Consider the following 14,730-nt stretch of genomic DNA (forward strand, 5'->3'; position numbering starts at 1 on the left):
TAATGTATGATTCCAAAGGTAGATAACATAAATGCAGGGCATTTGTTTCAGGTGAAGTTAGCTGCTTGGTGAAGGTCTGCCTTTCCGGGTGCTTTATAGTTTGAATTAAGGTAATTATCAATAATAATTCAAAAAAAATTTTGTAAAACTACCAATATTTCGAATATGATATCGAAGGTTCGGTCTGATTGAATGGACCAATCATATTGCAGAGATTGTTATTACACAGTATGGAAATATATATAAAAGTATTACTCTGCTTTATTACACTGAACTACCATGACATATGGAATAAATCTAAATACTACAGTCACGTACCTTCTTTTAGTCGCACGTAGTCAAGGCATTGTCCTGAAGGCGTTCGGTCCTCCAACTCAAACTCAACGAATGAGATACCAACAACGTCGCCTTCTGGCACCCGTATGTCCCAGGAGTAATATTCATTTGGATAGTATTGACCTGGGAAATTGACCGATGCAAATGAACTCACGCAATCCACGTGAATGACCATGTTTCTATCCAACTCGAGATTTGACTCATCACTCTGACAAACTGAAAAACAAGAGTAGCCGGGATAAAAAAAACATTGTATACGTTAAATATTATCTGATTGGATCTGAGCCTTGAATGTGACTCTGAGGACCAAGTAATTGTAGGAAAGTGTTCGGGTCGTGAGGAGACTGATACGAGATGTGTTTAATTTAAACACAAAGCAGCAACTGGTTTAATCATGAAAACTAAGCAACTAAATACTGTTACAGGTCAATATTTGTATAAGCAGAAATCGAAGCTTGGCAGTATGTTACATAACACTAAAGTCATAAAAACTACATATGGCTAAACATCTGTTCATCTTATCTAGGTCGTCAAAGACACCACACATTTTCCGACAGTGCTCGGTAATTTAAATTTTACTGTCATCTTTTATTTCAGGAACATCCAACTATCTTCTACCCGGGGGTAGAAATTGTCAAGCTCATTAATGTTGTACTTATGCAGACTTATGTTTTCCGTCGCCAAGAATTTGTTGCACGATTTTTGACGAATATTATCTGCTTGTGGTTAAACAACATTGTTTACCAGCAGGTACCAGCAATATCTGATGTACATAATTATTCTATTTCGTAAAGAAATCATTCAATTGTGATTCAGAATGATAGATTGCGGGTGCTGTATGTGGAGTAGTATGTTCTCACTCTTTTCAAAACCCTTGGCATCACTTCATGTGTACCATTTAGTTCATATATTATTCTGATGTGACGATGTAGTGTAGTGTACTTGTCAGTTGTATTTGTTTTTGTTCTTGTCAGTTATTTGTGTTGTGACTTATAACTTGCCTTATACGCTAAAACGTGTGGCATATCATTCACCCTCTCTAACGTATACCGTGACATGAGTATTCCTATCCACAAAATCTACGCCAAATTAATTAAATCAACAGAAGTTGCACTTGTAACAAATATGAAAGTTTATAATTACCATTGGATTCTATATGAGCAGCCAAAGATATGGACAAAGACGTATTCAGCTCATTAGATACATTTATTACAGTTGAATGTATATCGCTTAGTGAGTCAGTATGTACTATATTAAGACCGTCCACACAAGAGTCACGCATTGCAGTGAAAAATGGACAAATGCCATCACAATACCAACCTATAATAGAAGTTATTTCATATACATTTGTTACAGAGCTGACATATTCTAACTTTATAATATCAACCAGCCACTTATTCGTTTACGATATATGTTCACATTGGTATCTAATTTCGTACCTACGTCTGTATCTACATGTTAATAATAAATCATACAATGCAATTATACAGTTATATTCTTTTTTCAATAATTATAATACTTTACAAAGTTATTCTCACCGATGTAGTCGCCTTTTTCAAAGATAATCTGTTCATTTTCAGAGATATTAACAAAGTGTTCCCCTACTGTTAGATAGGAATAACTAATAACATTCTGTCCAATTAGCATGTACGTGTCGCCGTCCTGGTGTCGATAGATTCCAAGACGCACAGCAGAAGTACTTGTCTGATCATTCTCAAAACGCCATGCAACCACACGTCCCGAGCAAGACATCTGGAGATTCTTGTCAATAAAAGTGACTTCATTACTCAGTGGAATATTGACGGTTATTGAGTTTGGTAATGCGTTGTGACCAATCGAACGTGGACACGCCGATAAACCTTGAAGAGGCAACGGAATTCAATATTATTTTGATTGACCAGTATTCCCTGTATTCATTTCGCATAAATATAGGTGAACGCAGTAGAATGAATGCGATGTGTCATCAATTGCGCTCTGTAGACGCGACAATTAATACATAGACGAAAGTCTCATACGTGTATTCAGCGCACTTGTAATATTTCCTCTTTCAGCCTTTAGAAAGATTTAATCTACGACATAACTAGAAGACACACTCAACGCAACTACATATACGACAAGCAGACAGTAAACGTTTTTCTTCTCAAAATTTTTAAAAACTTACAAATGGTGAAATTCTTACTAAATACCACAGGGAACTCATCTATGACTTCCTCGACATGAGCACAAATGCATGTGACAATACATGTCACTCACATTTTAATATATATATATATTCAAAAATAATACACTATACGACGCTCTTTTAATAACGTACTTACCATATTCCTCGTAGTATAGTGAAAACCCACGACCTGTTATTTCAGCATCGCTGTGAAAGATTATTGATATCTCATTCTGCGAACTGAATATATATTCCTGTGGAAGTGATAATCTGGATGTTTTTATTATAGTAAACTTAATTGTTATTTCGCTGAATAAAACCAACATTTTATGCTATTTAGTGCATATTAGCTACTTAACAGATATATCGCCGATCATACACATATGTATGTAGTGAGAACGAATTTGGTCGGCATAAAAACATGCAAAAGCTGTCAGAAGGCCCTGCTTACATATATCATCATGAAAATCAGTAAATTGATTTTGCGTTTGTTTAGACATAGACAGTTTATGTCTACCCCAATTCAAGCCAAATACACTAATACACTAATACTTTATGATGCTTGCATTATATGTGTATATCGAGCGATGACGTTCATGCAGATAGAAACAAATATGAAACCTAAAAGTACACTGACATTATGATTACCTGCTGGGAGTCGATAATTAAATGTCAGCGTATTACGTAAACGTTAATTATTTCATAAACGCCACGCTGTACACGAATACGAAGTATTTCTGTTATCAAGCCTTCCCTGTGCATTGATGGTCACGTACCATTGAACATGATAGTTGAAATACCAGTAAAAATGAAAAGCTCACCTTCGGTGGCAGCTGGTCCCCGCAGTAATGGAACAGTCTAGTTTGGTTTGTATCGGCACCGTCATAGATGTCTACATAATCCATAAAACATTTATCTTGAACACTATTACATGATCGTTGAAGGTGAAATTTTTTAAACGTTACTGCTATCCTCATACCTAGTAAAATGGGACAAAACAACTATGAATCACCTCATCAGTTGAGATGTCATGCACTGATTTCGGAGGTAATATATACAATTGAATTCACCATTCATAGCACTGTAAAAAGTGTGAAGGTTTCCTTATAAAAGCTGGTCTAGTAATAAGATATGCAGTCATCTGTTTTTACTTCCTTTATTTTGATGCAAGCCAATAACAATCAACAATCGTACATTTTACCTTTTCTTACTGTTACAATCCAATATCGATGCATATTTCCCAGGTAACTGCCCAGATTAGGGTGTGATATCCAACCACTTTTCTCTTGTATTTGTTCTAGAATATTAGCAATATTGTTAAATGCAATTTACAACATAAAATGACTGAGATAAGACTATTGCCGGATACGTATGGGTGATAATAGATATATGGTATGTATATAATTTCTCAAATATTCAAATAACCTTTGATAAAATAGCGTTTCGTTTGTTGAAAGATAAAATATCGTTATTACCTCTAGGTAGATTTTCAATTTCACTTCCATTCATTTTAAATGAACTAGTAATCCATAATCGATCAGAATGGTCGTATACTTGAATAAAATTTGTGAATATTTTATCAGCTCGTTACAAATGTTACCTAAGGCTAGAAGTCTAAACACAGAAGTCACAGATCAGGCTAACTAAAGTACATACCAACGACAGTAGAATAATCGAAGCACCCATCACAGTCGCAGTGAGCACTAGTATATCCACACCAGCCAAAGAAAGAACAGCATGGACCATTCGCGTCAGGGTCGCATTTGGCGTCTGCTGTACCCGGTGCCAGGGCTGTAAAGACAGGCGTGCCACAACGAAAGTCGCCTCTCCACTTTACACCTGGAAGCGAATATATGCTGATTCAAAATGTATATTTAGGTGTTTTTCTCATAGCAGGCGAAAGCTCATAACTTGCTAGGATATATCTCAGTACGCACACATACATTGTTCAACGATATAAGCATCGAAATATTTGTTGTCGCAATGTTTCTATGATTTCATATTGATAAAACAGTGTTATTCATACCATATCATTAGTTTTGACTATATTTGACCTTTAAACAACCTCTATATAAGTTAAATGAAACAAACATATCGAGATCTACCAACCTTCATTCAGACGTGGAAAACAGTACACCAACATAACCTGTGCAGATGGATAAGTACCGCAGACGTGAATTCCTTCAAAGTCAAACGAGCATCTATCCGAGAATGTGTGTACAGCTACGCGAGCTGAGCTGTCTGCAAGCCAGCCGCATTCACATGTGTCCAGTCCTTCGTTCCATGATCTATCCAACTGATGATAGTTTGCTATATCCGCGTCCATCGAATCACACAATTGTTGGGCGTCTCCAAAGTCTTCCATTGTTGTAGATAACTGTGCTTGAAAAACAGTAGCTGTAACAAAATTAATACCTTTTTCTATAAGACATGTAATTAAGCATGTTTAATACGCAGCGCGATTCGGCTTTCCAAAACAAATCGTTTAGTAAATAATAATAAAACATTTAAGCAAAAATGTATTGACGCAACTATTGACTAGCGATTACTATTTACACAGTGATTGTTTCACCAGAACCGTGAAGTAATACTAACAGCGAAAACGGTTCAAACCGTACTTTTTATGAGTGAGCAGCAGAGTCTATGGAAAGATCGGAGGCACTGATCATAATGCATTCATTAACGGGCGTATTCTAAGAAATCAATGTTAAAGTCCATGACAGCGCATTAAACTGTTATAATGCCATACATATGATCCTACCACGTAGGAAATGGAAATGGAAATTACGAATATGGTTTCTGTGGTCGAGTGAAGCATATGCACAATCGGACGCTGTTTAACAATAGGCCAAGTGATACAATAGTGTCATTCACTATCGCGAATTGTCGGCTGGCCCACGAAAATTGTTTTAAAAAAGAAACCAAACTTACGACTGTTACATACTCTTCCTAGAAAACCTGGACTACAGATACAACTAAAGTCTTCTCCTTCGCCGACGCACGTACCGCCATGACGGCATGGGTCGACTTGTACGCATACATCTGAAATAGGGAAAGTAAAATTCAGTTACATTTAGCGTTTAAGTCCCGCTATATTGCCCTGGTTGGACGTCGGTGACACCCAATTTAAGAACGGTAATTCCGGTAAGACATGGGAGGCGGTCTTTCAAAATAGTTTTTGTGTTTAGAATACGTGAAACTAAATGACAGTATAAGATTTGTATCCTGCTACCCTTTAAAGCTACTCACCTCGAATACAGTGCTGTTGAGGCTCGCCAACATCACAGTAATCCCATCGCGTGTTTACATCTTCCGTGTAACACCACGGCCCGTGATAGAAACCCACCACGCCCTCGCCGTCTTCTGGGTTGCGGCAATAGTTATGATCTCCTAGCCCAGTATGTGGGAAGTTTTCTGGAGTATGATAGTGACTGTGTGGCGACTTACGTGTCCACTTCTGACATGCTAACTTACTCTGAGTTTGGGAAACATGACCTCTGTAGTCAAACCCGTCGGGCTCTGTGTAGCACTCTGAACAAAATGGTACATACTGACATGTTTGTTTTATTTTCTCAGGCACATTCACTCACTCATTTGCACACGCTTACAAGCACGCACTTACTCAACGCATAATACATGTTGAAGCTGATTCGTGCAACACATCTGGTGGGACATGGTATATAGTGCAGTCGTTTTAAGTTCAAAATGGACCTTACTGGGAATAAATTTGTATTTGGTATCATTGGAAGCGCAATTTTAAACTGAGTAACATATACAAAATTCACCGAAATCCATCCATGGGAATATTTTTTTGTCCATTTTACCAATAGCACTTGTTTTGTCTAAAATTAAATACTGGGTGCTGAAACATTGAGTTCCAATGTGATCGATTTAAAGCTCAAGTTGGAAAAATATACAAACATCTAGTTTGACCTTTTTTAAAATGACTCTGCTGTTATAATTGTCTATTATTTGAATTTTTCAGCTATTACTAATTTTATACTATTCCGCGCATGCGCAGTTGATGTTCTCACCCTTTTACGGAGCTCATTCAACTAATATTATTACAGTAAGTGGAACCATTGTCGGAAAAAGATGATCCATGGACCTTTGGATTCTCCTTAGAACACATAGACTAGATTTCAAGGGCACCAGTCGTACTACAGCGCGCATTCGACTTTTGTACACGTTGTGCACGTAATAAGGGACCCACAACGCATGCATAAATTCTTATTTATAAACACGTAATTTGAACACTTGCTGTGGCCGACCGCCGCCGTTTAAAATATGCAACTGTAACCCAATCATGGCATACTAACATATATGAGCAGTACTGTGTCATTCTGTTTTTTATCGTCTCTCAATTTTTTGATCACACGATAATTGTGTTACTTTTTTATTCACATAAAAAGTATTTAGCTTATCCACTTCAATAACCGAAGTTATAATTTTTGCAGCTCATTGTGATGGCGTGCAATACTGAAGAAGAGAACTGTGTGATATGCCATGAGGAATTTTGTAGTGCAACCGACAAAGTTGAACTTACAAAGAAGGGACTAGCCACCCTCATCGAATATAGTCAAAAACGTAATGATACATCTCTGTATAACAGCCTTACATCTAAAGCTAATGATAATGATAATAGTTCTGTGGTCAAAGTACACAAGAACTGCAGACGAGACTATACAAACAAGAGACGAAGCCTTCGTCAGTCTGATGACAGAAAAGACCTCTCAACACCAAAGAGATTGTGCTTACAGGATGCACATTTTCAGTGGAAAACAAAATGCTTCTTTTGTGCTGAACCATTGACGAACGTCTTCCCTTCAAAAATATTATTCTTGGACAGTGCAAAATACGAGGAGATGAATGGGCAACAGATGTGAAAACAAGGTTGAATGGATGTTTAGATTTACCTGCAGCGGATCCTGTCTATCATAAGCTATGTCACACGCAGTTTATGCTAAATAGGCAGCTTCCTTCATCTGGGCAGGTGTCTGGGAGTAGCAGGGGAAGAAAACCAGATGCTACCATGCTACAATACTTCAATATGTTGTACATTTGGCTTGAAAATGAAGCAGAAGAGGAGCTTTACACATTAAATGAACTTGCGATAAAGATGTCTGAATTTGCAGATGGCGAAAGTGTATACAGTGCTAAATGGCTAAAGCAAAAACTTATTGATTGATACAAGGATTCGGTGCACTTTGCAGAAAAAAAAGAAGGCCGATCGAACATCGTATGTTTCAGGAGTACAACAATTTCGATTATCAATGAGAAATGGTACAGTGATAGAAAGAACAAGGTGCAAGATGAGGCAGAACGTATTGTAGAGACAGCTGCTAAGATTATTTTGTCTGAGATCAGGGCCATGGAGTACAACAATGATCAATACCCTACCGTAGAGGACATATCAAGGCCAGAAAAACAGGAGTCATGCATACCAAACTGTTTGCAGAAGTTTTTGAAAGAACATTGGGCAATGTATTGTGTATTCTGTGCGGCCAAGATCTGTCATACCTTCGATATTGTTTGGTTTGGGTGTTGAAATGGACCATGTCATTGGTTCAAAGTGGGCCATTAATGAACTGAATAGACTAGGATTTTCCATTTCCTACGATGAAGTAACGCATTTTAAACAAAATGTTGTACAAAACATAAATGTGGAAGACATTTTGAGCTGCCATCCTGCTGGTAGTTTTACTCAATGGATAGCTGACAATGTTGATCACAACATTGTTACAATCGGTGGCAAACATACTTTCCATGGAATGGGTATTGTGAATGCCACAACAGGCACATTTGGAATTGAAAGAATACCTCAACAGCATTCCATACCTAAGCAGAAATTGTTGAAAGCAAATGAAGCTGTTGCCAACAAAGGAGTCAAGATAGTCCAATATATCAGTTCCTGTAAGCCTGGCTTGTCAGCAGTCATATTTATGCCCCTTGAAAACCTTGATTTATCATACAGTCATCCAGTTGGCCTTAAGTACGACCTAGTTTGGCTTTCTGGAAATTACTTCAGAAATATGAAAGATCTGAGACCAGGTTGGTCTGGATTCATGCAAGATGCAAGCATTGGAACATATCCACCAAAAGAAGATGTCCATCTTCTACCAATAATAGACCTGAATCCATCTGACCAAACATGTCTAACATATTGAATCTCGAGCCAAGAAACTAAATATTACCACACCGTGCATCACATTTGATCAACCACTTTGGGTTAAAGCTATGGATGTTATAATAAACAAATCAATGCACATCGTGTGTCGATTGGGTGGATTTCACACTTTAATGAGTTTCATGGGCAGTATTGGTACTATGATGAGAGGATCAGGATTGGAAGAAGCATTGGAAACTGTCTAGCATATGATGTCAGGTAAAGCCGTTTCAAGCGCACTAAGAGGACACTTTCTGGTGGAGGCTGCCCTCACCAATAAGCTTGTATCACATTTCCTACCCCAGCAACTTAAGGACAACCCTGTTCCAGAAGATGATACAGAACACAGAAGTTTCTAGTGCCAATAGCAGCGATAACGAAGCTGATGAGGAAACAACAAACAGTTTTGCATTGGTTATTGATGATTGTGTAGCTGACAAGAATCAACTTTTCAATGAGGAGGAGACCGAAAATTCAACTCAATTATATGAACTAGTCAGAGCTGGGAAAGCCAAAGATGCCGATATTTTGGGGTCTGTAGAACTAAAAAAACTGGAGATAAATTTGAGAGCTCTGAAGAATGACCTGGTTGGGAAGTCGTGTACTGCAAAACTCAGTATTTGGAATATGTTGAGACTCTTCATTCGAGCTGAGAGGACTGGAAACTGGGAACATCATTTGATTGTAGTAAGGAAGATGATTAATCTATTTGCTGCTACACGACACATCAACTATGCCAAAAGTTCCCGGCTTTACCTGCAATTTATGTTAGATCTGCCAAAAGAATACCCATGGCTATACTACAGATTTGCAGAGCTTGAATATCACACGGTTCGGTGAAGTGACAGGTTCTGGGCAGGATTATGGACTGATTTAATCATTGAGCAAGTGATGATGCGGTCAATGAAAAGTAGAGGTGGTTTGACTATAGGTCGTGGATTTACTGAATCTGTGTGATTGATGTGGGTACACAGTGTTCATGCATGTGGTAAAATTCATGATGCCATGACAATCCTCACAGGTCTCCAACATACAACTAGTGAACAACATATTGAGCTAGGAAAATCACGGATAAAGCGAGACAACAGTGATTTATTGAAGATCCAGAACTGGTTTGATAAGTTTGAACATTTTGATCTCAATGAACCAAATTTGAGAAGTATATCATCAGGAATTGTTGCCTCGATTGAAAGTGGGGTTAATTGTGATAACCTTGAGGAAATAGGAGAGGCCATCCAAAAATCACTTGACAACATGGCTTTGCAAGATGCAACAATAAAAAGAAATACACTTGCCAAAACACTAGAAGGTCTTAAAGTCAGTATTACAATTGACAACGAAACGGTGCACATCAATCCCATGGTTCTCTTCGCTAGACTGATGCTTATACTTCGAAGGGAGGCTGATCCTTCCCCGTACTTTGCTTATGAACTAATATCTGTTCCTGCAGCTCTGTTCAAAGACAACATGATGAGAAAAGCCTACAAAGCACTCCTGACAAAAGCTTTGATAAGTAACACACTACCCGAAAATGCAAATACAGTGACAACAGAATATGTTCTCGTTGGTGGAGCCCTACTGCATAGAGTTCGTTGGCTACCAAACTTGATCTATAATGATATAGTTCAACAGTACCAAGCATGTATTGACATGAAATTTGGCCACTGTTACATTGTATTTGATGGTTATGAAAATGGAGCCAGCACTAAAGACCATGAGCACCCGGGCAGAGCAGAAAAAACATCTGCAGATATCCAAGTACGCAGTGACTTACCAGCTTTCAAAAGTCAGGGAGCATTTCTGTCTAACACTAATAACAAGGTACAGTTTATTAAATTATTTGGTCAAGCCCTAGCAAATGACGGCCATCAAGTGGAATACAGTAAAGGTGATGCTGACACCTTAATTGCATCAACAACATTACAATTAGCTGCTTCTGGTGAATGAACTACTGTGGTGGTAGATGATGCTGATGTCTTAGTCTTGCTCTTGTACAACTGGAATAAAGAAATGGCCAATATCTATTTCCGTTCAGAAGCTAAGAAAGACAAATATAACATTGTTCCAATTTTCTCCATCGAAGCCATGTCAGATTCTCTTGGCAACAATCTGAAGTCTTTTATTCTTTTTGTTCATGCTTGGTCTGGGTGTGACACGCCATCTTCAATTTTCGGTCAGGGAAAAACCAGTATGTTAAAAAGGCTAAAGAAATCAAAGCAACTACAGGAGACATGCTCTATATTTGGCAGTGATGTTGCTACACAAGGACAAATGTCTGAAGCAGGACTGGCACTGTTTGCGCTTAGCTATGGTGGAATTGCTGGAGACTCCCTGGATCATCTGCGTTATAAGAAGTATATCGATATGGTTGCTTCAAGTAAATCAAAAATTGAGCCACAGAGGTTGCCGCCAACAGAGAGAGCGGCATATTTCCACTGCCTGCGGGTTCATTACCAAGTTCGAGTGTGGAAGACATTTGACAGTTGTCATGAAAACCCATTGGAGTGGGGCTGGAGACAAATTAACAATCGATTGATGCCAATAATGACAGATAAAGATGTACCGGAGAATCTGCTAATAATTATCAGACGCAAGTGCATAATTAACTCGAATAATGTGTGTGGTACAAACTTGTGATCCTGTCACAAAAGTGGGCTAAAATGTGTTGCAGCATGTGAAGGGTGCAGAGGTGATAATTGTCATAATGCTGAAGAGCCACTTGTTGAAGAAAATTACATTCAATAAAGTATTTGTATTAGAAGAATTGGTTGAGCTAAGGCTTCTATTTCTCAAGCATGTTGTTATTATTACTATACATCTTAAATATTTTTTTTTCATACACTATGATGTCGTGAATTCGGATCTCTAAAATATCATATGTCACGTGATTTCTGGTTTAATTTTATGAGCTTCCAGTGATAACAACTTGTAGAAATGATATAAGCATGATTCATCATTGTATATCTGTAACAAAACTTACATCCAGAGCTTTTACATGGATGACATGCAAATTAATCCCGCCACGGCATATATCTCGGTTTTAAACTTTGAGTAAAACGGGTGCCTTCAGTAAAATAGCCGCTGGATTTTGGATATGTTACTCGCCTTAAAATTGCGCTTCCAATGATACCAAATTTATTCCCGGTGCCACACTAAATCGACTACACTAATATAGAAGAAACTCAGGTTTTTATTTTGTCTAAAATTGTCCGCCTGTGCTTGAACGGAATAGATGTGTTTATGGATAGCATACTCAAATACAGATGTATATTGTGTGACAATCTATTTTTTTAATCTCTCCAGTTTCCGAACCTGTTTGATGTTTTCGTGTATTTAAAAGAACACACTAGGTGGGATGTTCTCCGTTCTATATTGTGAACTTCGCATGAAAAACTAAAAATTTGCGGATGTTTTCCTGCTTTCCCCGACAAAGACGAGGATTATATATATCGACCCCCACTGTCTTAGTAACTCAATGTACTTTTAGAATATGCGGCATGTAGCAGGGTTTAATTATAACTACATACATATTGAAATAAATACATTCACTCTCAATTGTATTAAGAAGATATTAGGAGCCATGATGGAAGTCTTCAATGAACCAAATATGCAGAATAGTGTTTTCTTTGCACATCCATTAACAAATTTAACGGCTTTAAAATATTTGCACACAAATCGCTGTCATATGTTACTTTCCAATTTATAACTTATATATATATTATATTTATATAATTTATAATCTGTTTCAATTCCAATCATGATTAGATATTCATGTACACTTTACTATCTCAGTATTTTGCATAATCGCAGAACTAAGAATCTTACCTATGGCAGAAACCATTGATGTGTCATCCACTGCGGCAAAGACGGCGTAAACAAACAGCAGCAACGAAACTGAGAACGAAAAATCATCACTTTATTTAATATTTTGTATGTGTCTAAGTGTATGTACAGTTTAATAAGATTGATTATTAGACAATAGACCATTTTCCGTTCACTGCGAGAATCCCGCGCTATGCGTGAAATCGAACGTAAAATCAGGACAAACAAAGGTCATAGCGTCGTAGTTGCGTCAAACATCGCGTGGGATTCGACAAACGCGAAAGTATTTTGGGGATATTTCCATGCTTAATAATGTGCTGTACACATTCGATGATAGGTAATTTCGATTAAGTTGGGGTATTGAGAAGACGAAGAATATTACGTTTATTGTACAAAAATACAAAGTTATGTAATTATTACTTACTACACAGCATTTCATCATCTCCACCAGGACACTGCCTAACTCCATCACATACATGATGTTGTTGGATACAGTTGCGGACACCATGACACCGTATGCCATTGATACATGTGTAATTATCTGGGAAAAAAACATGGACAAGCATTGCTTGTGGGTGAAGTAATACAAGTTGTTGAAGCTGTTGAAGCTGTTGGGCTTTGTTGTGGAATAACCGATTTTAAAATCTTACGATTGAATTTAATACAAAATGTTTTAATTAAGGTTATCCGATATAGTTTGATGACAGATCCCGAAAATTGCTACAACTTTGCAAAAATATTCCTAATTGTCTACCTGAAGTCATATTCGGGGAGGGGAGATTTGCGTCACAAGATATTTTTTATTTGTATTATTAAAACTGTTCACTAATGACCAACAAACTAAAAATTGAACCTTTTTCAAATGTAAGGATGTGATGAACATATGGGTAAATGCATTGAATTTCCATTAAAATTTTAGTTTAATGTATATGTTTTCCTATAAATATTCTCAAACTCACCACATCCATGTTCATCAATACCACCAGGACAGTCGTGGACATCATCGCATACTCTATGTACCGATATACAATAACTGTCCGGACATTTGAACATTCCAAGAGGACATTTAAATGTGTCTAAAATATGGAAAAAATGAATAAGTTTAGACAATCATATATATATATAAATCTAACATAAATTGCATTATCACTGGAAACTGCATATTTAACTACATCATTGTGTTTAATTGAAATATAATTTATAAATTTGAACAACTCACCACATGACCTCAAGTGCGACACGTCACGACAACCAACTGGGTAACCGTACTCGTCAAAGTCATACAGACAAGTATTTCTTTTATTTGTACATTCGTAATTATTACACTGAAAGTCGTCATTGACACAGCCACCTACCACTTCCAAATCTATCAACAAGTAGGATTTTCATAATTATTCTCAACGATTTTCAAGATAAGCGTGCATGTATGATGGACCCATTTGATCGCAAAACACACAAAATACAAAGAAGTTAGTTTTCGAAGGAAGTAGAAAGTGTTTGTATCAGGCTGTTTTTTTTCTACCTCACTTGCGTATTAGGTATGTGTTGTGTACTGGAGCAGCAGTGTTGTAGTTGTATTTTGTGATTGAGTTCGTGTAATCGCTGTCACAATTACACAATTCAATACATCACAGTACATGGTTATGCATTCAATAACATCAGTTATCGCAGTTCATATCTCCAGCACGAAACATTGTTAAGATTCTATTTATTGCTACACACGTTGTTAAGGGACAATATATTGATATTGCCTGATGGACACAAGTACGATTGGGTGGAACTTAATACTCACCACAACTATATTCGTCTTCTTTTCTGTTGCCTTGGCAATCGTAAGTGAAATCACACTTGGCGTGATCAGGTATACACTCTCCGTCATAACATTGGAATCCATCACACGATTCTACAACAAATGGGCCACAACATAAACATAACTTTCATAGGTAATGCGTATGTAATTTTGTTATTGGACTATTACTCAATGAGTTTGAAATATTGAAATGAAATATCATCAAATGTATTTGATTGCGTCCCATTATGGCGAACACAAACATTATCTAAATATGTTATTACATACAGCAAACTCGTGTTACATCAACGGTAAATTCTGAAAGTAATACACAAACCTACTGCGACGGTTCGAATACCTACCGCACAGTGTTTCATCACTGCCATCGAAACAATCTTTAACTACATTACATCGTTTTTCTTTCGATATACACTGACCATTGGAGCACGTATATTG

At 37.3% G+C, this 14,730-nt stretch overlaps 1 protein-coding gene and 1 long non-coding RNA gene across 2 annotated transcripts; both read right to left on the reverse strand.

The window, feature by feature from the left end:
* Positions 1–310: 310 nt before the first annotated feature.
* On the reverse strand, positions 311–3,732 carry LOC146734297 (CUB domain-containing protein 2-like). The gene is made up of 5 exons (XM_085508560.1): positions 3,699–3,732; positions 3,319–3,476; positions 2,655–2,751; positions 1,875–2,195; positions 311–552 (listed from the first exon to the last, which is right to left on the reverse strand). Exons 1-5 carry the CDS (start codon positions 3,730–3,732, stop codon positions 311–313), a joined length of 852 nt encoding a protein of 283 aa, XP_085364686.1.
* Position 3,733: 1 nt separating this feature from the next.
* LOC144359963 (uncharacterized) lies at positions 3,734–4,304 on the reverse strand. Its single transcript, XR_013422107.2, has 2 exons — positions 4,154–4,304; positions 3,734–3,794 (listed from the first exon to the last, which is right to left on the reverse strand). It is a non-coding gene; the product is annotated as an uncharacterized LOC144359963 (long non-coding RNA).
* Between the last annotated feature and the right edge of the window lie 10,426 nt (positions 4,305–14,730).

Source organism: Saccoglossus kowalevskii, chromosome 15, assembly GCF_978046115.1.
Source record: "Saccoglossus kowalevskii chromosome 15, keSacKowa6.1, whole genome shotgun sequence".
In the NCBI taxonomy this organism is placed as follows: domain Eukaryota; kingdom Metazoa; phylum Hemichordata; class Enteropneusta; family Harrimaniidae; genus Saccoglossus; species Saccoglossus kowalevskii.

Bases quoted from the DNA above. Each gene is read 5' to 3' on its own strand.
- LOC146734297 (XM_085508560.1), bottom strand. From the start codon at position 3,732: ATGCATCGATATTGGATTGTAACAGTAAGAAAAG. The intron at 2,752-3,318 runs GTGAGCTTTTCA...TCACTTCCACAG, and splicing joins GGGACCAGCTGCCACCGAAG to GAATATATATTCAGTTCGCA. The intron at 553-1,874 runs GTGAGAATAACT...CTTGTTTTTCAG, and splicing joins TGAAAAAGGCGACTACATCG to TTTGTCAGAGTGATGAGTCA.